Here is a 23,535-nt window from a genome sequence, read left to right as displayed (position 1 = left end):
ATTTTCTCCATTATAATTAAGAAATAGGTGCTCATTTTAAAACATATTGGAGTGGGGGAAAACATGCTTGCAGCCTTTAAAAGGAATGTTTTGGCTGAATATTAAAACAAACAAATTTACTATTATATTATACGGTATTATTTATTCTGCTCTTGAAATGTTAGTTAGGAAACAAGGCCATCATTTAACAGGTAAAACATACGGTGTGCATACCAAAATCTGTGTTATCTGTAGGCTAAAAAGGATTTTAATGTAAAATACTACATACCTGCTGCTAAAGAAGTAAGAAGTAAGAGATAAGAAAGTAGTAACCTACATTCAGCAAGGGATCTGCTATAGTAAAAAGATTTTTCTGTGTTCCATTATTGTTTTAAATATATATTGATTGTATGGAAATATTTTCAATCTGCTTATTCATATATTATATTAGAATAGTTGAATTATATCAGTTTCAGGTTTACAGTATTTTAAACAAAGTAAAATTAGTTTTTTTAAAGCATTTATTTATTTCAAGTTGAACTGTTGATATTAGGGTATAGTAGATATTGCATATTAGAAAATAAGTTGGAGGAACATAATTGCTTATAACAATAGAAATAGCTCGCACAGATCTAGTTTAGGTGCATGTATCCACATCATTAAATTTCTTTATTGCAGGAATGCCTATATATAGCAAATTAAATTCTTATCTAATCTTAGTGTTCTACTATTATATTTTGTATGATTTTTATAGTATTATATGTTATATAATTTCTATGGACCAGACTTATACTTCTTTAAATATGTAACTGTTTACCATAATTAAAACATCCTATCTGTATACAATGGTAAAAGGAATTTGGAAATGTTCTGTAGAGAAGGCATATACAATATCTGTAGACCCATGTATCCTAACCATACCTCTTCAATGGCCTCAGTTATTAAGAAGAAACTAGTCTAAGATTCCTTATCTTTTTAGACAGTTCAGGAACAAACTAGTTACTTTAAATCTTGCAGGCACAATAATCCAAGGGAATTCCCTTGGATTTTGATGCCTGTTTTACATAGCCTACCATTTCAGCTCTCCAAACAGAAAATGCTTCAGTATTTAAATTTCATTGAATTACTCTGTGTGTTTGCTGTAGCTTATTATGTGGTGTATTTTTTAAAAATTAAGAACTACATAAGAATTTCATCCTAGATTTCTTTCTTAAATGGCAACTCTCTAGGATCAGGAAGATTTATTTATTTATTTATTTATTTATTTATTTATTTATTTGATTTGATTTGATTTGTCAATCGCCTACAAGTTACAGGTATAAGAATAAACATAGTTTTGAATACATGAGATAGATACTTATAAGAAAAATGAAAAAAATAGGACAGGGACGGTAGGCACGTTGGTGCGCTTATGCACGCCCCCTACAGACCTCTTAGGAAAGGGGTGAGGTCAATAGTAGACAGTCTAAGGTTAAAGTTTTTGGGGTTTGGGGAAGAAACCACAGTCAGGTGGAGTATTCCAAACATTGACCACTCTGTTGCTGAAGTCGTATTTTCTGCAATCAAGTTTGGTGTGGTTAACCTTGAGTTTGTATCTATTGTGTGCTCTTGTATTGTTATGATTGAAGCTGAAGTATTCATTTGCAGGTAGGACATTGCAATGTATGATTTTATATATTATATTTAGATCGGACCGAAGGCAGCATAGTTCTAGATTTTCTAGGTCTAGAGTTTCAAGTCTGGTGGCATAAGGTATTCTGCAATGAATAGAGGAGTGGAGAACTCTTCTTGTGAAATAGTATGTACATCAAGAAAAACCTTCTTTTTAAAGGTCTTCACCATAGGCCACATATGCTCTGTATAGAAGATAAACATCCAATCATCAGTTCATGGTCAAAACTGGTTGAAGAATCTGACTTGGCAGTGTAAATCAGATGGGAATAAAGAAGGTTCTATATACAAGTAAAATAATTACCCATATTATTATTATTATTGAGAAACAATAGTAATCCAGGATTCCCATCATTAATATTTCCATGCCCTATATAGGCATGCTAGGGATTGAACTTGGGATATTTTAAATCAGTATGTGCTTTACCCAGCAGTATGTTTAAAACATACCACTGGGTAAAGTTTGGACACATGTTTAAAACATACCACTCAAACTCCACCCTCTGAATCAAGGCTGGTGAGCTGTGCAGGTGCACCTATCGTGTGCACGCCAAACGTGTGAATTGCGCATGCACAGGGCTCAGAAACAGCCCTTCCCTGCTGACCTGTGCTGTTTTTTAACTCAGCTGAGGTGCGGCAACCCGCTCTGCCACGCGAATCAGCTGAGCTAGTAAACAGCAGAATATAGGAGAGGTGAGAAGTAAGAGCAGGAGCATGTGGGTGGGGCCAGTCAAAATTTTCCCTACCAGTTGTCCGAACCAGTCAAAATTTTACCTTCAGGACTGCCAGGACCAATCAGAACTGGCTGAAAACCACCTCTGGCTGGAGCCACAGCGTTTGCCTAAAGATGCATGTAACAATTAGTCTGAATTCTCCCCTGCACAGAATATTCTCATTGGGCCTGACATTTTGTGGCTTTTTCAATTTGTAACATCCAAGAAAACAAAATGTATGGCTCCTTATCATTCACAAGTTGTGTGACATTTCTTGGACCAACTGACCACAGAGGGTAATCGTTCATTCCACTGGATATTGCTGTCCTACTCTTTATACCATTTCAGAAAAGCTATTATGAACCATTCCTGGCAGGAAACTATTATTTCTTTTGAATTAAATACATACCAACATCAAGTGTATTTTTTTAATGACAAAAATATTTTTAATGATACACTTTAATGACACAGGCAAGCTTTAAAGCTTAGTTTTAAATATCAATCATATATTTCTAAACCTGGGCATTTTAAAATACATTAAATTAATATATGTAAAAGCATATACATAAATTATTGTGAAATATAAAGAAATATAGATTAATATTATTCATTACATAACATATTGCATAAAAACAGTTCACAAGTTAATATGCCACTTGCAAGTTTCCAAAAACTGTAAATATAAACAGCATTTCACACAAAATTGTTATTGTCATGCTCCAGCATATAATTTATGTATATATTGTCATCATTTCTATTTTATTTTCATGTGCACATGACTAAAAATATTTTACACTGCTGCATGTTTTCAGTACAATTCTAAAGGATGACTTATATAGACAATTCCTTTATGATGTCAATGATACGTTTAGTCTCCAAACAAACTCTATAGGGAGGTTATGTTTTGGAATAACATCCTGTGTTTTTGTGCTGTTCAATTCTTTACTGATGGTCTGAGGTTGCATTGTATTAACTCTAGGTATTTTCCAATGTTAATTGATATCCCAGGTTTGTCTAGAGGAAAATCTACAGCTCTACACAACATGCTTGACAAGTTATTATATTTATTTTAGTGCACAGGATCCCTCATAGAGGTGGTCTATTATTGGAGTGCCATATGCTTTTTGTTTGGGAAGAAAGCAGTCCCTGTGTCATACTGTTACAGAGGGTATTCTTTTTCAAGGATGTTGTTCCCTTGAGGACCATATCATGCCAGAGTTCCAAAGTCCAGTAAGACCTTTTGCAGCTCTTATTGTGTAAAAAAAATCTAGGAAAGAGGGAAGAGTTAAACAATAACAACAAAAAAAGGTAATTCTAGAAGGTATAGTAGACCACATGTTGAAGAACATGAATTTCACAGAAGGAAAGGGCAAAATTAACATTTTCATTAAGAACTTGCAATAACTGTGAGAAAAGCATGCCTAGAAAAACACGTTTCATGCTTTATCTGATGTAGAGTGATTAATACTTACAAACTGTTTACATATCGTAAATATTGTATTAAATCGTGAAATGTCATGTTATATTATCTCAGATATATAGGAAGAAAAATAGTAATACTTTATCAATATTTTGGATGATATCTGAAATTAAGGAGCCATATACCTTATGAGCCCTATAGAATGAATTGGAACCGAATAACCAATGCACATTATATAAGCTTAGATAAATAGTGTTACCATTATAGATGAATAAGAGAAAGTAGCAATTCCCAGCTAATGTCAGGAGTGCAGTATTTATTATTCCCCAGCCACATTCAGCACACCAGGTGCCAACAAAATACTTGACAACTCTGCTAAGTTTTGCTGTTCCATGCAAGCAGTATGAACAAAAAGTAATGTGAAGATTAACCTGTTAAGCTATCACAGTGCAGATATACTGGCAATTAAGTCGGAATTTCAAGTCGGATGTGGATTAATTTTCTATTCCATGTTCCAATGGCTTGAAATTATTAGCCGTAATTGTGAAATTGTGTTCTAAGAATTGTGATCCAAAGTTTCTCATTATCAGGATTTCAATGGAATACCACTAGGATGAAAGAGAAATAATTTCCTCTTGTTTGTCTAACAAGAGCCAAACACAATCTTCTCTTTTTAAAAATTTCCACAGGATATGGTTCCACGACATTGCATTCTCATCAATAAAGAATCAATGAACCTTTTGAATCTCTATGCATCTCCTTCTTTACCTAACATCACTTTAGGACTTCCGGCAGTACAACCACCACTCACAGTAAGTGACTGGTTTAGCAGTACTTTTGCTGACTTTAGTTGATATATATTAGCATACTCTCAAGTCGTTAGTTCAAGACAGAGATAAAATAATACAGAATGATTTCAAAGAAAAAAAAATATATACTGTTGAAATAGAGAGTCTTTATTTTACATTTTTCCTCAATAATTTTGTGGATATTTCAAGTAAGGAAAGAAATTATCATAGATCTATTAATTTTCAACATTTCAACATTAAAGACAATTTAATTCTTTTGACTCTCACTTTTTGTATTTATCTTTTACCAGCTTTTTTGTCTGTCAAGGAATGAATTTGGGGAATTGATACAGATATGAAATGCTAAATGACAAGAAAGGCTGAAGATGCCATATCTCTATATTAAACATTAGCTTGTGCTGTGGGAATAATAAAGTTTCAAAATTTCTTTTTTCAGTTTTTAAGTGTGTAATTTGAAAGTTTTGTTTTTAAATATTTTCTTAATTTGCTCTGTAGGTGTCATCACCATTTACAGAAAAACAAAAGAATGAGATGCAGTCAAACAAGCAAGGGGTAGCCATGTTTAGTCAGCCTAGGGGGACTATCAGTTCACTTTCAAGTCCTCAGCCCATTGTTCCAGAGGGAAAGCCAAACTATAGCCATCAGGCTATCTTGCAACATTTGCTATTGAAGGAGAAAATGAGGCAGCAAAAACTTCTACCCACAGGTAATTATGAATGAATTAATGGAAAAAGACTTTATTTTTAACCAAAAATTCAATTGCAGAGAAAAATAGGAAGTTTTCTTGAACTAACCCAACGTCTACTGTCTCCAGGATAAACAATCCTCAGTTCAGAGTTCATCTGCAAACCCTAAATTGCTTTTATGTCACCCCTAAAATATACTCTGACCCAAATGCCCTAGTTTACTGACAAGGGTGTATTTTTCCCAATTTTAGGGATAAAATAGAATACAATTATCACTGAATTATCCAATGTTTAAAATATAAAAGAGACATGAATCCCCTCTTATTCTCCCCAAAACCCAGTTCCACTAAATCTAAGACTAATCCATTGCAATCGCCAATACCAGAAAGTATTTCCCCAAGCCAAAGAACTATCTCCAGATAATTTCTAACATATATTAATTGCCAGCACCTGCAGACTGGTTTTTCAGTTTTTTTAGAAGAGATACAAAGGATATATGAAGTTTTTACATTTTATCTACCAGGATTCTGCTTTCATCAAACTCATTGACTTTTTTATTCTAAATTTTTAAAAATATTAATGTAATAACTGTGTAATCATTTCTATCATTTCTAACTTATACTATATCAAATATTACTGTTATACTTTTTTTAAAGGAACAGAAATATTAATACTGAATTAATAAATTGCTATTTTCTACTTCAGGCAAATTAGTTCCAGTTTTATTCTGACTGTCCAAATCATTGAATTGATCTGTTGGTTTTATTCAGAAAATCCAGACTTATGGATCATTTTATGCAAATTAATTTGATCACTGAATCAAGTGTGAATATGTGCAGTTTTTATAAGTCAAATTGAAGATACAAAATTCGGCTTGATATTTGCAGTAAATTGTCTCTTCAGTTTGAAAGAACAATGTACATTGGTGATTCAAATATCACACATGCCTAATTATATATTCAATTAGTTCAGTTTTATGAAAAATGATAATAATAGTCTTATTATTGTCTTCATTGTCTTTTCTTTTGATGAGAGTTATGTTGTTGGCCTGCAGGTACAGGATCTCTTCATCCACAGTCACCATTGGCAACCAATGAAAGTGTCTCAACTGGCCTAAGACCTACACATAAGTTACCTCGACACAGGCCACTAAACAGAACCCAGTCCTCTCCCCTTCCTCAGAGCACCTTGGCTCAACTTGTCATTCAACAACAACATCAGCAGTTTCTGGAGAAGCAGAAACAGTACCAGCAGCAGATTCACATGAACAAAGTAAGTTTTTATTTGAATTCAGTACATAACAGTGTGCATACATATATTCAAGATAGAAGTGGCTAGATATAAGTTCAGTTTACAGTAGAGGTACTTTTACATATTTTTTTTTAAAAGAAATCATTGCCACGCACTGCGAGTGTGATTATACAGCAGCATTTTGGCTTAATGATATAAAAATATTAACACATCTGTTCTGCAACCTTATAATGCATATAAAAGATTGACATGTCACGTCTGTCATTTACCATTTATCATTAGGTTGAGACTTAATGGAGGCAATAGAAGAACTGGTGGGGGGAGAGGAATCCTTGTCAGAACAGCTCCCCCATGATGTTATATGGAGTTGTGATTAAGTAGTTTGTCCAGTTTAGTACTTTTTGAGAACCTCTTAAAATAAAGTTGGAGTGGCACCAACATCACAAGCATAGGCTGTATTCTAATAATGAAGCCTATTATTTTCTATTAATAAAAACTGAAAAAAACTATATTGTTATAGATTTCCCCCTGTAATAATATTTTTTTGTATTTTTAATGTTAAAAAGGTACTTAAATCAATTATATTTCTCTTGTAATCAGTTCCAGATATAAACTAACACAGTGATTAGAATGATAACTACAAAAGCTAACAGAGGGCCAAAATACACATTTCTCTGGAATATTTCTACTATTAAAAAAAGAAACAAGTAAAATGGAGCAACAATTTAGCAATATTTCATTTTAGTGAGAGAGAAAAAATTGCAGATAGTTTCTTCTGTCATTTGTCAAAAACCCAGGTTTTGATGTAGGAAATAGTATCCCTTCTCATTGGAGGATTGTACTTATGGGATGCAATACAGTGACCTTCTCAAAACATTTTAACTGAGATGTAAATTTTGACATCTCATCTAGAAGTCAGCAGAGTCTTGCCCTTGCTTTCTGAAAAATAGATGTGTGGAAACCTGAACTCGGCTTCCTATTTAAAGGTACTTTGCTGTTGCCAGATTTAATATAATTCTATCAAGATGACAGCTTGTTTCCTTGTAGAGTCCTTTAATCATAATTTTAGAATTCCATTCTGCCCAATAAAAGGAACAGGATTCTGGCAGTTCCAGTTAAACAATTGTCATAGATATCAAAAGACTGACACTACAACAGAACTTTACTGTTGCAAGTATCTTTGATGTAAAAGATGCCATACCTATTCACACCATGCACAGTAGACTATTTTCAGTCATCTGAAATATTAAAAATAAAATCAGCCAGGCCCCATATTTGCTTCCCTCGGGAACCAACTATTTCCTTCAAATAAACTTTCAAGCAGTCATTACTATAGTGCTTTACTACTTTAATACCTAGCATTAAGACACATACTGCCTCTGATCTAGGACATAAAATATAGTCAATTAGTTGTTATTTTATCAATTTTAAAAAATTGATAGCCATCTGTATAGTTTATGATAGAAACTAGATGTTCTGTGCAAAGATACATTTCTTTTTCATTTGCTAAAATCCATATCATTCAGCCTAGTGATGTCTATAATCTATTTTTGTCAGGATAATGAAAGCATTAACTTACCTCAAGCCCAGCCCTTTCTATGTGTCATGATCTTTAAAAAAAAGTGAAATATTCCTAACACACTCTGACCCCTTTTGCCTCTCTCATAGATAATTCAAATTTGATTCACCTTCTCATATTTTGAGAAAAAGAAGAAAAAAGTACTATAACATTCTATCCAATTTCTTTCACATCATTACTAATTTAAATCCTGTTATAACCTTTCTATCTACTCATTTTTAAATTACAAATTTCCATTGTTGTAAATTTCAAGTTGTATATACCCTTGATTTCACAGAACTGAAGATGGTTCTGTAGATTTAAATGAAAGATCTGCAGCATCTATTTTTCTATTTTTTCACAACAGCCACACACTGGATTGTATTCTCAATCGGTATTTATAGAATTCCAATATTCTTTTCCCGATCTGTTTCTATCACATGAAATTAAAAATTGTACTCTGGATCAACTGAAATTCATATTGTCTACAAAGGCAAAAAGACCTAGTCTAGATTGCTAAAAACTTTTTTTTTGACCTCCTGAGTTTTCCCTGTTAGAGTTGAATTCAGGACAGCTATAAATTATTCACTTAAAATTATTCATGTATTCATTAACCAAAAGAGTACAGATACCTAATACCAAAGATCTGTTTTTAAAAAAATCCAGATTAATCCATTTCCCTTTCATTTGTTCAAATTAACTGCCAATTTGTTTGCCACACCTACCTGAGTTTTACAATAAAATGAGAGGTAGAGCTGAGTTCCAGCCATAGTTTGAGTGTGTTATGATATGTACAGAATAACCCTTGAGTAACAAGGATATGCACATGGAAACGTTTATGAGAGTAGTTATGAATAATTATCCAGCCACACACAGATACACTAAATTGAGTTAGTTTACTTTAAGCAATAGCACAGTCCAATAAACGGTCCAGGTCATATATGTTTAACAGTCCAAAGAATATCCAATTACAAAGTCTTCTTACAGGTTGCCTTTGTCATTTACAGTAAACAAAAATATCAAAGTATAAGCACAGCATAAATACAACAGAGATAGCAACAGAATGTCAGAGAGACAGAAGGTCAGAGAGAGCAAGCTGTGATCTCTAGCTCCCTCTTATGGTAATTTGCAATATAATCAACCAATCGGAATACAGTATAAATCAATACAGTGATTTTGTCTTAAAGCTACAAACATACATTGTTGGTTTATATATTGCCAACCCAACTAATTGTTAGACAGATTCCTAACATTCTCCCCTTTGGGTAGGTCGATATGTAATACACTACATCTTTAAACCATAATTCTCACAACACTCTTTATGCTTAATTGCACCTTGAGCTTTCGTGAAATGATCTGCAATATTATGTTCAGTCATGCAGTATTCTAACTGAATTAATTTATTTTGAACATACTGTCTAACGTTCAAATATCTCAAATCAGTATGTTTAGACCTTGTTTTAACAGCTAAATTAGTAGCCATACTAATTGCAGATTGATTGTCTTCATAAACAATAAACGGATCACGTACAGTAATTCTAATATCCTTCAACAATTGTTTATAATATATCAATTCCATACACATTAATGATAAACATGAGAATTCTGCTTCCATAGTGGATAATATAATATGTTGTTGCCTAATAGACTTCCATCCTATTAAAGCATTACCGAACATTACCACTATACCTGATGTTGACTTACGAGTCATTATATCAATAGCAAAACTTGCATCAGCATATGCAGTTAACATTAATTCATTACTTGGTTCTAAATATAATGAATAATGGATTGTGCGTTTTAAAACCTAATTATTCGCTTAGCTGCTTGCCAATGCCTTTCATTCGGTTCAGCGTTATACCTAGCCAATTGGTTTACACTGTAAGATATATCTGGTCTAGACAAATTACCCATATATGAAAGACTACCGATTAAGGATTGATATATTACCTTATCAAACATAGGACTTTTGATATCACTATGTGAAAATTCCTTACTCACTGGTGTCTTAGCAGATTTACAATGCTCCATGTTATAGTGTTTTAATAATTGGCTAATCTTCTTGGCTTGTGAAATTTTAAAACCTTTAAATTTTAAAACCTAAGTTTTCACTATATCAAGACCCCAATAATGCTTAATCTCCCCTAAATTTCTAATTCTGAACTTTTTCTGTAATCACTTGCTTCTTGTTCAGTTTTAGTTATAATTGCTAATAACAGTAATAGAGAAATTAAACCATCGTTTTCTCTTCGGAACAAACAAGGATCAGCTATACCAGCTTCAAAACCTATTGAAACTAATTCCTTTACAATACATTTATTCCATTCATAACCGGATTGTTTTAGACCATAAAGACTTTTCTTTAATTTCCAGTAATCAGTTTTTCCATCATCCTTTAAACCTAATGGCTTTTTCATACAGATGGTATGTTGTAAAGGTGCATGAATGTTAGGGATAACATTGTTTACCCTAACTGGTTTGGGTAAAAATAATAAATATGGTATCATGGTTTGTTAGTTAAAGTGTGTGTAACTTTAACTGCAAGAATGTAATTAAGGGTGTGGTTGTAAAAGCACTATATAAGAAGCGAGGCAATTCCAGCTCTCTCTCTCTGGCTTACTGATCCCTAATTACTGAATGGATTGATGACTGCGTTCTTGCTGAAACGGGGAGAGAAGAAGTGTTGATTTTTCTCAACGGAGAGAAAATAAAGATTGGACTGATTTATTGTAAGTGAACTGACATTGGCTACTCAACACGGATTTTGCAAATAGAATATCCTCGACAAGACTTGACTGAAATTGATATATGACTAATGGACCGTTTGTTTGACTATGCTATAATTCTTAAATGGAATAAACAATATTTTTGATAGCACAAGCGTATCTGTATTTTACTGCGTGTTAACTAGAAAAACTTATCTCACACATTTACCTGTCTTCAAATCTGACTTTGCTGCACATTCTGTTTAGTTTGTTTTCCTTAACACCCGTTGGGGAATCCAGGCTTAACACTGGTTATGGGCCCAGAGAGACTGCAAAGTCAGTTTAATTAGGATAAAAACAGGTTTATGTAAAAAGTGAGATTTTGTGTTGTTACACGTTACAGTAAACAGACAGCTGTGTTTTATCAATTATAGTTTTATATCCATATTTGAAACATGGCACAAGTCAGTCTACAAAGTTTGTCCCTTATATCCAAGCTGGATGGAACAAACTATGTTTCATGGTCTATGAAATGTAGTCTACTTCTACGAAGAGAAGGTCTGTGGAACATAATTGAAAATCCACCAAATGTAGAAGAATGGGATTCTGAAGATGAGGAAGATAGTAAAAAGATAGAAGAATTTAAACAGAAAAATGAACAAGCACTTTGCATCATAGGACTAACATTAACTGATCAGCAACTTGTTCATATACGTGGGAGAGCAAACAGCTGTTGGGTGTTGGCAAAAACTGAGGAGGATTTATGTTCGAGATAACGTTGGTGCTCACATAAATCTAACACGGAAGCTTTTCCGCACGTATCTCCAAAAAGAATGGTGATATGCTGAGTCATTTGAATACTATGAAAAGCATTTTTTCAAGAACTTCATGAGAAGGAGTTAATTTTCTCTGAGCTACACCAGGTCTACATAATTCTATCTTCATTAGACGAAAGTTTTGATGACTATGTAACTTCCCTTGAAATATTGCCTAAAGAAAGCCTAACTTTAACTGATATCACTGGCAGATTGATTGAAGAGGCCAGAAGAAGGCTTGAAAGAGATCAGTTAAGGAGGGAGCAACCTCAAAAGGAAAACAATGAATCTCCTACTGCATACGCAATTAAAAAGTGTTTTAATTGTGGGGGGAGAGGACATTTTGCAAGATTTTGTAAGAAACCAAAGCGCCAGAATGCAAGCCAGAATGCTGTAAGCCAACAAAGAAGAAATAAGAATTATGAGTTAGCAGTGTATAGTAATGAAGTTGTAAAAATAATTTATGGGTGGTTGACAGTGGTGCGTCCCACTGTATTACAAATGATAACAAAAAATTTGTAAAAATGTCCATGAGTTCACAACATATCTCATTAGCAAACGGCTGGAAAATTAAAGCAAAAGGTGAAGGTATTGCACATTGTTCTAGTATAAAGGAGAACATAAAAATGTTATATGTACCTCAACTTAAATTTAATTTGCTTTCAGTTAGAATGTTGGTTAGATTAGGATACATACCGTATATACTCAAGTATAAGCCGAGTTTTTCAGCCCATTTTTTGTGCTGAAAAAACCCCCCTCGGCTTATACTCGAGTCAGATTCCCCTCTGAAAAAAAATGGTGTGGAGCTCTGGAGCTGGGCAGCCGCTTCCCTGCTTCCGTGTTTCCTTTACAACTTGTAAGCATGGGGGTAATTGGAAGCAGAAAAGTTCTTGCATGAGGATATATTGTTTTTTCTTTTTTAAACTGTTTTTAGGGGGGGGAAGACCCACCATCATGTGAGAATGCTCAGACACGAAATCTATCCTCCCGAAAATAAGTGTGTGTGTGTGGGGGGGGATTTTAACAGAGGGAAGACGTAGGGAGAAGGCAAAAGCAACGGAAGATCCTTCTGGGGAAACTGAGGGGGAGACTCACCCTTGGTCCAGATGAGCCCCCTTCCCTGCCCCTAAGGAAGCAGAGGCAGCCAGCAAGGGCAGACAAGCCCCACTTCGCGGACTCCATCCGTCCTCGCTCCCACCCAAAGCCACAAAGTCCCCCAATCGCACAGCCCAGATTCGCCCTCCCCTAGGGGGCAGCAATGACGCCCGGTGTTTCCCGAGACAAGAAGCTCCACCGTGCAATGAAAGCGCCCTGGCTCTAGGCTCGCGGGCTCAGAAAACAACGCGAGCCGAGGTGGCTCAGCTCCGCAGCCGTTTCCTCAGCCCCAGCTGCTTTCAGTCCACTCGGGAGGAGGAGGAGGTGGGGTGTGGTGGTGGCTCACGTTGTTTTCTGAGCTCTAGGCTCGCAGGCTCAGAAAACAACGCGAGCGCCGCCGCCGCCACCACCTCCTCCTCCTTCTCCCGAGTGGACTGAAAGCAGCTGGGGCTGAGGAAACAAAGCCAAGCGGAGCCAGGCACCTCGGCTTGCGTTGTTTTATGAGCCTGCGAGCCTAGAGCTCAGAAAACAACGCGAGCCGCCACCACCACCACCACCTCCTCCTCCTCCTCCCGAGCAGACTGAAGGCAGCTGGGGCTGAGGAAAAACCAAGCGGAGCCAAAGCCACCTCGGCTCGCGTTGTTTTCTGAGCCCGCGAGCCTAGAGCCAGGGCGCTTTCATTGCACGGTGGAGCTTCTCGGGAAACGCCGGAGTCGTTGCTGCCCCCTGAGGGGAGGACAATTCTGGGCTGTGCGATTGGGGACTTTGTGGCTTAATGCGGGATTTCTGATTCCCCTTACACGCGCGTGGATATGCCGCGGGCGTTTTCTTCCAAACGCCCCACTGGCAGAGAACACTGACTTTCATAGTGAGATCGTTTTCCAAATTAATTGATTCATTTATGATCTCTCTCTCTCCGGAATAGTCAAGCCCTTTCCAGCAGCACGCGGAGTCCGCCATCGTCCTTTGCACCTTGCAAATGCAAAATCCGGGGTTTTGCATTTGCAAGGTGCAAAGGGGCAGTGGCGGATCGCGCCTGCTGGAAAGGGCTTGACTATTCCGGGAGAGAGAGAGAGAGATCATAAGAACGGCTCTTGCTTTTTTTCTTGCAAGGGAGAGAGTGACTCCTGCCTCCCACTGTCATCATCGTCTTCTTCTTTTGGGTTAGTGAATCAATTAAACCTTTCATGATAGTGAGATCGTTTCCCAAATTAATTATTTTTATTTGTGAAATTTACCAGTAGCTGCTGCATTTCCCACCCTCGGCTTATACTCGAGTCAATAAGTTTTCCCAGTTTTTGTGGTAAAATTAGGTGCCTCGGCTTATATTCGGGTCGACTTATACTCGAGTATATACGGTAATTACCTTTAGGGAAGATACTTGGTTAATTGAAAAAGAAGGTAAGAAAATTACTGCATCTTTAAGAGGTGACTTATATGTGTTAAATGATAATGGTTTAGAGGTGGCTAACACGGTTTATGATAATAAAAAACCTCATGATGAATGTATTCACTTGTTACACCGAAGGTTAGGTCATTTAAATTTTAAAATGATTAATAGAACTGTTCAACTATCTAAAGGAATAAGTTTGAAACCTTGTAATAAGTATTTGCAATGTTCTGCTTGTAATCAAAACAAAAGCAAAGTTATATCGGCAAATAGAGTTGATGGATTTACTACCAAAGAGCCTTTAGAGGTAGTATTTGCCGATATAATAGGTCCTAAAAAGCCAAGTGTAGGTGGTGCTAGATACATTTTAAGCATAATGGACCACTATTCTAGGTATGGTTTCTGTTTTTTAATGAAGAGAAAAACTGAAACGTATACAAATTTCTTTAATTGGTTAAAATTTGCAGAGAGAAAAACTAAAAAGAAATTAGTAACTCTTATAACAGATAATGGTACGGAATTTACAGATAATAAATTCCAGAATAGACTTAGAATGGCAGGTATTCAACATAAAAAGTCTGCACCATATAGGCCTCAACATAATGCATTTATACAGAGAAGAGGTCAAACACTGCAATCAATGGGAAGAACAATGTTATCTAAACCATGGATTTTTTAAACATTCTCCATGACTATTCTCCATGTGGTCAGAATCTTTGGCGGAGCTCTGGGATTATTATGAAAATAGTCACCCAATAGTTGTCATGTGGAGACTTTCAAGGACCCTTTCTCCGGATAAGCCGGACATTGTGTGTAAATGTAAGTCAAAGGTTAATAAGGTCCTTCTTAGTTGGAACCAGGAGCGTTTTGCCCTGATTCCTAAGAATAAGAATTGAGCTCTTCACACCCTCCTAATTCCTGCAAATGTGCTATCTGCGCTTTGGAGAACTTTCCGCCCATACTCATCTGAAGGGAGGATGTCTTCTTTAAGGAAGATTCCTGGGGAGGGATCCGTGGACATCGAAACTTGGCATCCCTGGGTCGCAACTGGCTCGTCCGGCCGGGGAGTGAGATAAGCAGTCGAAGACATGACGCACTCCGCTTCTTTTAACGGATCACGCTGGGGTCACCAGATGCGGCTTTGCTCCGCATTAGAAGGCTTCTCACTGGGTGGTCGAATGCATCAAGAAAGACACCAGGCTGGTTCTAATCTTGGGTGAGTTGCCCCAGATCACGAGCTCGGGAAGCTCTTTTATTAAAAAACACATAGTGATACGTCATAAGCGGTGAACTCTATCCAATCATTAAGGTGTTACATGAGTAGAAATATTAGTGGACACATAGTAACAGCAAATCACAGTGTTAGATGGTCAGTTTAGTAGGTACAAAGTAGCCAGTCAGCGCTTGCAGTCCCAGTTATTAGCCCATGATGACGTGTTGTTGATTGATGTTCTTTGTTCCTGGTACACGCTTTCAGCCTACGTGAGGCCTTGAGGCCCTGAGGCCTGGTATGTACCGAAACTGTTGAAGCTGATTTATTACTGCAATTTTGAAATTTATATGTCCCATACATATATGGAGCAGATGAATACATTCATCATGAGGCTTTTTATTCTCATAAACTGAGCATAAATTAATGGATTATCATGTATAATAAACAAACCATTATCCAATCTTGCAGTAACGCTTTTATCCTGTTTTTCAATTAAACATTTATCTCCCTGAAAAGTTACAACAAATCCTGCTTTTATCATTGCTCTTACAGATAGCAAGTTAAATATCAGTCTAGGTACATATAACATCGGTAAATGTTCATTAATACATGAACATTATGCAGTACCTTATCCAGATGCTCTCAATTTCCATCCATTAGCTAATGATACATGATGTTTACTCTTTGTCATGTTAACAAACCTCTCTCTACTGTTAGTTATACACTGCGATGCTTCACTGTCAACTACCCATATATCATGGTTTACAGTTGTAATTGTACTTTTTTTAAAATATAAATTTTATTTGGGTTTTCACAAAAACATAATACAAATAAAACATCTTTTTTTGAGAATAGCATGATCCTGGGTTATCACTTCTTCATACAAATACAAACTCAATTTCATATTCATCTTTGTGTTCTATTCCATATCTTATTACTATTTTAACATTTTCTCCATAATTTTTCCCTTGGTCTTCTCAACTTTATTTTTAATTATCTCATATCTAAATTCAATTATATATCTTTTTCTAAGTTTCAATGTCTTTCCAATCATATTTATACTTTTGTCCTGTTTCAATTTAATATTATCTTTTCTCATTAAACAAATTTTCCTCTGTAGTTACTAATTGGAGTATGACACCTTTATATCTTTTAATTTTATCCATTCAACTCTTATTTAAACTTCAATTTATGCCTTTAAGATTATAACATTCAATATAGTACATAACTTCCAATCGAATTCTGCTTGGTACATTCTTAAAATACACACTATTTTCATATATATATATACATATACATACATACATACATACATACATACATACATACATACATACATGCTTTCTTAAGTTTTTGCGGGTACTTACATGTATGGTATTCAGCTTTGTTGGGGTATTTTCCCACGTCATTGTAGTTGTGCTTTTAAAGTTGTAGCAACGTTTTGGCAGAATCTCATCTGCCATCATCAGGCTTCTGTATTGTGTCCATTATATTTCTAATATAACAATACTATCTTATGTACCTTTGCAGAATCCCTTTTTCAATTAAATTTTCACCCATTATCTCTAAATAGGCTTATACTTTCAATCCTTATACATTTTCCCTGTTTCTCAATATCTTGTTTCTGTCTTTCATAACTTCTTTTCCTTTCCTTCTTCCCCCTCTTCTTCTCCCTCCCCTTTTTGCCCCCTTGTTCTCTCTACTTCTAATTCTCTCTTCTGTGATCCTCTCTTCTTTTTATTCCTAATGTAATTATTTTTCAAACTATTTTTTTTTGTTTTTCAAATCTTAAACTTTTCACTCTCTTTCCCCCTTTCCTTTTTCCCCCACATAAAATTACTTGATCATTAAAGATGGCTTCTTCTTTGTCCCAACCTTCTTGTTCTACAAACGTTTGTAGTTGTACTTGATACGGCTAAGCTAACATCTTTATAAGCTCTCTGTATATTAATAGCATTCTGTTTCTACTACCTTTTTACAGTATTTGGCTATATGACCTTTAGCCCCACAAGAAAAACATTTCCTAACAATATAGGCAGTTGAAGACAGTTTTTCTTCCTGTGGTTGTCTCTTTCTCTCAGTTGATTTCTTTATCTTGCCTTCTTCTTGACTCTTCTAACAGTCTTCCAGTTATGCCAGTCAATGTGAAGTTCATCTCTGTTTTAAACTTCCAGTGAAGACACATAATCATAAGTTTCATCCAAAGAAGAAAGAATGATGTAAACTTGATGCAACTCCGAGAAAATCAGCTCCTTTTCTTGTAGCTCTTGTAAGTCCTTTTCATAAATTCTAAATGAGCTAACAATATATCGCCACCTTTTATAAGATGGGCTCTAAACAGTTTACGTGTAAGGTGTATGTGTGCACCCATCACTATCTCAAACATAAATCCTCTTCAAAATGTCCCAACACTTAGCAGCAGATTCTTCACCACGAATATGGACTAATTGCTGATCACTCAGTGTCAGTCCAATTATACTAAGAGCCTTTTCATTATCCCGGTTAAAGTCAGCTATTTTTTTATCTTCATCATTCAATGGGTCCCAAGCTGTTACATCTGGTGGACTATTAACTACAGTTCATAATCTGTCTTTTACGCATTTCTTTGAAGTAGGCTGCACTTCATAGACCCAGGAAACATAGTTTGTTCCATCCAACTTGGGTTATCTGGGATATACTGATTTGAGTGTTCTTGTGCCATTGGTAGTTTAACAATAAACCACAGTCAGCTGGCTGAATATGAAACTGTATATTCACACTGATTCTCAATATCTCTCTGGGCCAATGTTATGTACAGAATAACCTTTGAGTAACAAGGATATGCACATGGAAACGTTTATGAGAGTAGTTATGAATAATTATCTAGCCACACACAGATACACTAAATTGAGTTAAAGTTTACTTTAAGAAATAGCACAGTCCAATAAACGGTCGGGTCATATACGTTTAACAGTCCAAAAGAATATCCAATTACAAAGTCTTCTTACCAGTTGCCTTTGTCATTTACAGTAAACAAAAATATCAAAGTATAAGCACAGCATAAATACAACAGAGAACCTTAGATAGCAACAGAATGTCAGAGAAACAGAATGTCAGAGAGAGCAAGCTATGATCTCTAGCTCCCTCTTATGGTAATTTGCAATATAATCAACCAATCAGAATATAGTATAAATCAATACAGTGATTTTGTCTTAAAGCTACAAACATACATTGTTGGTTTATATATTGCCAACCCAACTAATTGGTGGACAGATTCCTAACAGAGAGCACTTAAAACTTCGAGCAAATCTACCATTTTATAAGATACAAATATGAAATTGGGGAAATGTCTTATTATAGAATTCTCCAAGAATGGTGTTCCTAATCTGACAACTTAGTCTTTCTACTGTCAGTCTAGAGGAAACATAAATCTAGAGCAGGGGTGTCAAACTTGGAGCATCACAGTGGTGTGACATGACGTATCAGACTGTTTCCCCCCTTCACTAAACTTGGTATGGGTGTGGCCAGCGTGTGATGCATCCCGGCCCATGAGCCAGGAGTTTGACAGACCTGATCTAGAGGAAACATGTATCATACATGTCTATTGTATTTCTGCAAAAATATGACCTACCTCGAAAACAAGTCCCAGCCTGATTTTCACGCCTGCACTTAAAATAAACCATACTCCCAAAATAAACCCTAATTAAGCCCTGTCCACTGTCTGGTTGTACAAGATGGAGTGAGGCGCAGGCTTAAAAATCAAGCTAGGGTAGCGGTGGAGAGGGAGGAGCTTCCCCACAGAGCCCACACCCACTTACCTTAGGACTACCGCAGCCAGGCCTCCCATGCCCAACAACTGTCACATCGCTGCTTGACTTCTGTTCAACTTCTGCAGCAACTTGCAGCCACTTTGGCAGGACATGAGTGGCCGTTTCTTCCTACTTTAGCTTTGCTCTCAGTTGAGAGCAATTGGTGGTGAAATGGTGGGTAAATTCTCTTGGAAGAAAGCTTCAACAGGAGGGGAGGGTCACTCGGGTAGTAGAGTCACTTGAAAAAGTGGGGTTAATACATGAGGTTTTAGTATATAAATAAGCTCTGGTGCTTATTCCAGAGGTCAAACGAAAATAAGAATGGATCTTATTTTGGGGGGAACATGGTATCAAACAAATAGTTGTTCTTGATTCAGCAGCTAAATTTATAGTCTACGACTTCTTGTCTGGAAAATGCCTTGAACAACTTGCAAAAATCCATCCTCAATATTGTAACAACATCCATATCTTTAGCGTTATCCCATGGAATGGTATGGCAGGATCCTAATCCTTGAAGTGAACTGCAATCTTATAGTATGGAATAGACCTCTTAATTGTAAAGCAGTCAAGATTGTCAATAATTAATTGTTCCATCTTGTAATTCACATGATTCTTAATCATCTACACTATATATTTTTGAGTTATAATAATATTTGGTATTGATATTTTTATAAAATATTAATTTTTACTTAATGAATACAATTTCTCTAAATGGATTTTATTCAGGTTGAAAGAAGAAAAATATATATGTTTTCATTATTTAAATGAACAGCTGCTTACTGCCAGAAGTGATTAAATGCATGGATGGATCTGTACATAATATTGCTTTTAGCTAAACTGACTAGTATAAATTATGTCCCTTAGGAATTTATGTCATGCTTTTTAGAGTGCTTTGCAGAGAGCATACAGCCTAATCTATCTCTAGAGTCTTTTATTTTGCTCCTATTAGTTGGTCCTTTTGGGTCTTTTGTTCTTTGAATATATACATGGCTATTTAATCTCAAGAACAGCAGGAAAGTTTATATTTAATGAAGGCTAACACTTGGGGGAAAAGTTTGTGAGTGTTTCTCTGCATACTGCATTAAGTATTCAGTTTACTTAGATTTTCATGTTGAGTAAAACTTTCTCTTTCTCTCTCTCCCTCCCTCCCTCCTTTTTGTTTCTATTTCTTCTCCTAAAGATGCTTTTTCAGGAGGAGACTGGACTTTTTTTGTGTGAAGATGATTCGATTCTCATCCAAGAAGCTTCTTCAGCTCTAACTGGATGGTGAGGAATGGAAGGATTTATACTCCTTTCAGACAGCTGATCATTTTGCATTCTCTTAGAAAGTCCTTGAAGCACTTGGAGGTTCCTCTTTGTGACCCTTTAGAAGGATGCACCAGTCTTCAAAGAAAAAACAAGAAAGTCCAGTTGCCTCCTGAAAAAGCACCTTTGGGACAACCATGACCAGGATGACTGAGAATCTCTATGGACTTCCACATGTTTCTTGTTAAAAAATATTCAAAACAGATAATAGAAATAAATTTCATATAATTTTAAATTATTATATATGTGTGAGCTGTTATAAATTATAATATATCTAGAGCTATTTCAGTGATTTTGTAAAATAATATAATATTCATATTATCAGGCTATAAATGAAGATAAAGAAGCAAAGTATGAATTTAAGTATAGGTAGGATGGATACAAAAATGGTTTCCAATGTAGAAATATGTAGACAGGAGAATGTGTGTGATGGGAGTGTGTGTGTGTGCTCACCATCCCTAAACATAAACCAGATCCCTTCAGCTTGCCTCTTCTGTGGAAACATATATTTTCTATTATATTTTTGTCAGGGAACATTCCTCAACAGAATTATTTGAAAGTTAATTATACTGAAACCTTTACATTTGAATTGTTAATTGAAGTTACAAGTTAATAGCTGAAAAAGTTTTGATTCTTGTTCCAAATTTTGGATGGGCTGTATTATTCTTAAAAGCGTTAAGAGCTAATGCCTAATTTCTGCAACTAGAAAAATGTGTACTTAATTATTAGAATAGATATTACCAGGACTATGAATGCTTCAGAAATGATTGAAGAAAAGTGCTTCAGGTTCTACATGACAATGAACACGGCACTTTTCCATTATTTTTAGATGTTGCCTGACAATTTCAGCTTAACAAAGATTCAACTTTGCATATTTTTGTCAGGCACACATGGAAGCCTGAAAAAAGTTGGGCAGCTTTAATAAATGGTGTTACAAGTATGTTTGCAAACAGTGCAACCTCCTTATTCCCAATCATTTTTGAAGCATATGAAGATCTTTATTGTCTGCTGATACAATGTATCATTTTGAATTTTCTCACTTTAATGTTAAGATAGTGTATCTCTACTTATTTATATGTACTAGTACATACAACACAAATATCAAACAAACAATAAAAGGTAGTTTAAAAGTTGGCCTTTTATAATGCTTTGGAGGATTTTTTCCCTTTGGGCATCTGTTTGTATATTGTTTGTAGCTGTTCTGGATATTGAGTAAGATTTAAATAATAAGCCTTGTATAGTCTGCATCTGTGTATTTGCAAATAACATGCATGAAGACAACAAGTGTATACTTTACATTGCCAATCCTGCTTCAAATGATGATTATTTTAAAATTCTTTTGGAGAGTCATTTTTCCCCCTCCTACTGAATCTCCAGAAATATATATGCTAAAATTTCTATGCTTTATTCTCAATTGTCAAACATACCTTAATATGTAATCAGATAGTTTTTGGAGTATTATTCAGCAGGGGCTAATGCCAATAACATGACCTATCCTATCACCTGCCATATCCCACTATTGGTCATATCAGGCAACTTGAAGACATATGGACTTCCATGCTGGTTGAGAATTCCACACATCTTGTTGGAGTTTCCAATATTAAGAAACACCACACTATCTTATGAATATAGGATTTTGTTCTTTCCCAGAGATTATCTAACAGCTTGGTTGGCCTCTTTGATCAAATACAATGCACTCTTGATTCTGAAAAGTTTTTCCAGGTTTTCCTTTGTGCTTGTTTTGAGTTGCTAGGAGAGAAATAAATGCATCCCTGATTCCTGCCCTCTTCTACAAAAATTAGATTGATCTCCAGTTGCTTTCCTACCACAGCCATATGAGTTCCTCCCCCTGAATTTCTGACTGGGAGCCAGAAACATCTTGCATGGAAGGGAAGTGATCAGTTATGTTTGGTGAAGCTGAAATGTTATTTTTTAAAAAAACAACAACAACAATAAACGCTATTTCAGCAGAAAATGATCTAAATTTCTTCAGTGACATACATATTCTTGACGAACTATTACTGTAGGGTTGGTATAACAGACATCAGTGCCCTCTTTTTCCATATCTGAGTGTATTATATGTGCACATGTTCTGAAAAATCACTTGCATATATAAATCTATTTTTATGTAGATTTACAAAAAAACTTGGAATTTATTTCATGTATCAGTGCTAAAGTTGCTGTGAATGTGCTCTTTATGTGAACTATGCTAGATGTCACATGAGGGTTGCAACATCTGCCTTATCAGGTCTGTAAGAATAGCACTATGATGCATCACAGAAGAAAAAAAATCCTGCTTTGAACTTGAAAGCATGCAGAAGTAGTACAGTGAGGAAATAAATATGTTTCCTAACTGTGCTGTAATCTGGATCTCATTCTCTCTTGGATTCTCTTTAAGGTTAGCCCACCTGATGCCGAGCAACTGGCATATTGAATGTTTTACAGATGGTCCAACATCAGTGACTCATGTAGCTGTAGATGATTATCTGTCACACAGATGTTTTAGCTTGTATTTTTCAACTGGCCAGTCAGCAGCAACCATTTCTGGTGGCTCAGAAACAGATGTTTCAAATGTCTGAATATCTTGTCCATTCTGAAGATAAGCATTGCAGAGCCACTGCAGAAGTATTGGAAGCAATTGGAGAATGTGTGTTTCCTTATACAGTTTCTATCTTACTTTTTATCATCAAACTAGAAGAGATCAATATGCTGTTATTCCTTGCTCTTACCCAAATGTGCTGTTGTTTTCAGAAGCAAATCTAGGATCCCAATTGAAATTATTGCCAGTCTTTTAATTTTCTTCTTGCATTTTCTTCATTTATTCAAGCATATATTATTGCAGTTAGTCAATGTAAATATCAACAGCCCAAGAGTGTCAACTTTGCAGAGTTCAGTTATAATGAAAAGAATAAAGAAAAGCCAATGACATTTAAGAAATGACAGTGATGCAATCTGAAAACTATGGGAGTGTTCTGATAACTTTAAGATAAAGTTAATGGAACATTTATATAAATATTGCTAAATAGTAGGTAGTTAGCCAAGTTTAAACAAAAAAATAATTATCTGTTTTCTCCTTCAGAGTTTTTACAAAAGGTGTTGAAATTTATCTAACATGATGTTAATCAAACACACAATCT

General features: G+C 35.5%; 1 protein-coding gene across 9 annotated transcripts in view; it reads left to right on the top strand.

Annotated features, from left to right (window-relative positions):
• Window positions 1-23,535, top strand: part of HDAC9 (histone deacetylase 9) — a 518,734-nt gene that overhangs the window by 284,247 nt on the left and 210,952 nt on the right. For all 9 annotated transcript variants that reach the window (XM_087946939.1, XM_087946936.1, XM_087946937.1 and 6 more), the window contains 3 exons: window positions 4,473-4,595; window positions 5,088-5,298; window positions 6,333-6,550. In XM_087946939.1, coding sequence (XP_087803065.1) covers window positions 4,473-4,595; window positions 5,088-5,298; window positions 6,333-6,550 — 552 coding nt within the window. The remainder of the gene's footprint in view (window positions 1-4,472; window positions 4,596-5,087; window positions 5,299-6,332; window positions 6,551-23,535) is intronic.

This window comes from Notechis scutatus, chromosome Z (genome assembly GCF_049901735.1).
Source record: "Notechis scutatus isolate UNSWTSFEM ecotype Mainland chromosome Z, rNotScu1.2, whole genome shotgun sequence".
Classification (NCBI taxonomy): domain Eukaryota; kingdom Metazoa; phylum Chordata; class Lepidosauria; order Squamata; family Elapidae; genus Notechis; species Notechis scutatus.
Note: the sequence above shows the minus strand (reverse complement) of the source record. Positions and strands in the feature narration are given on the sequence as shown.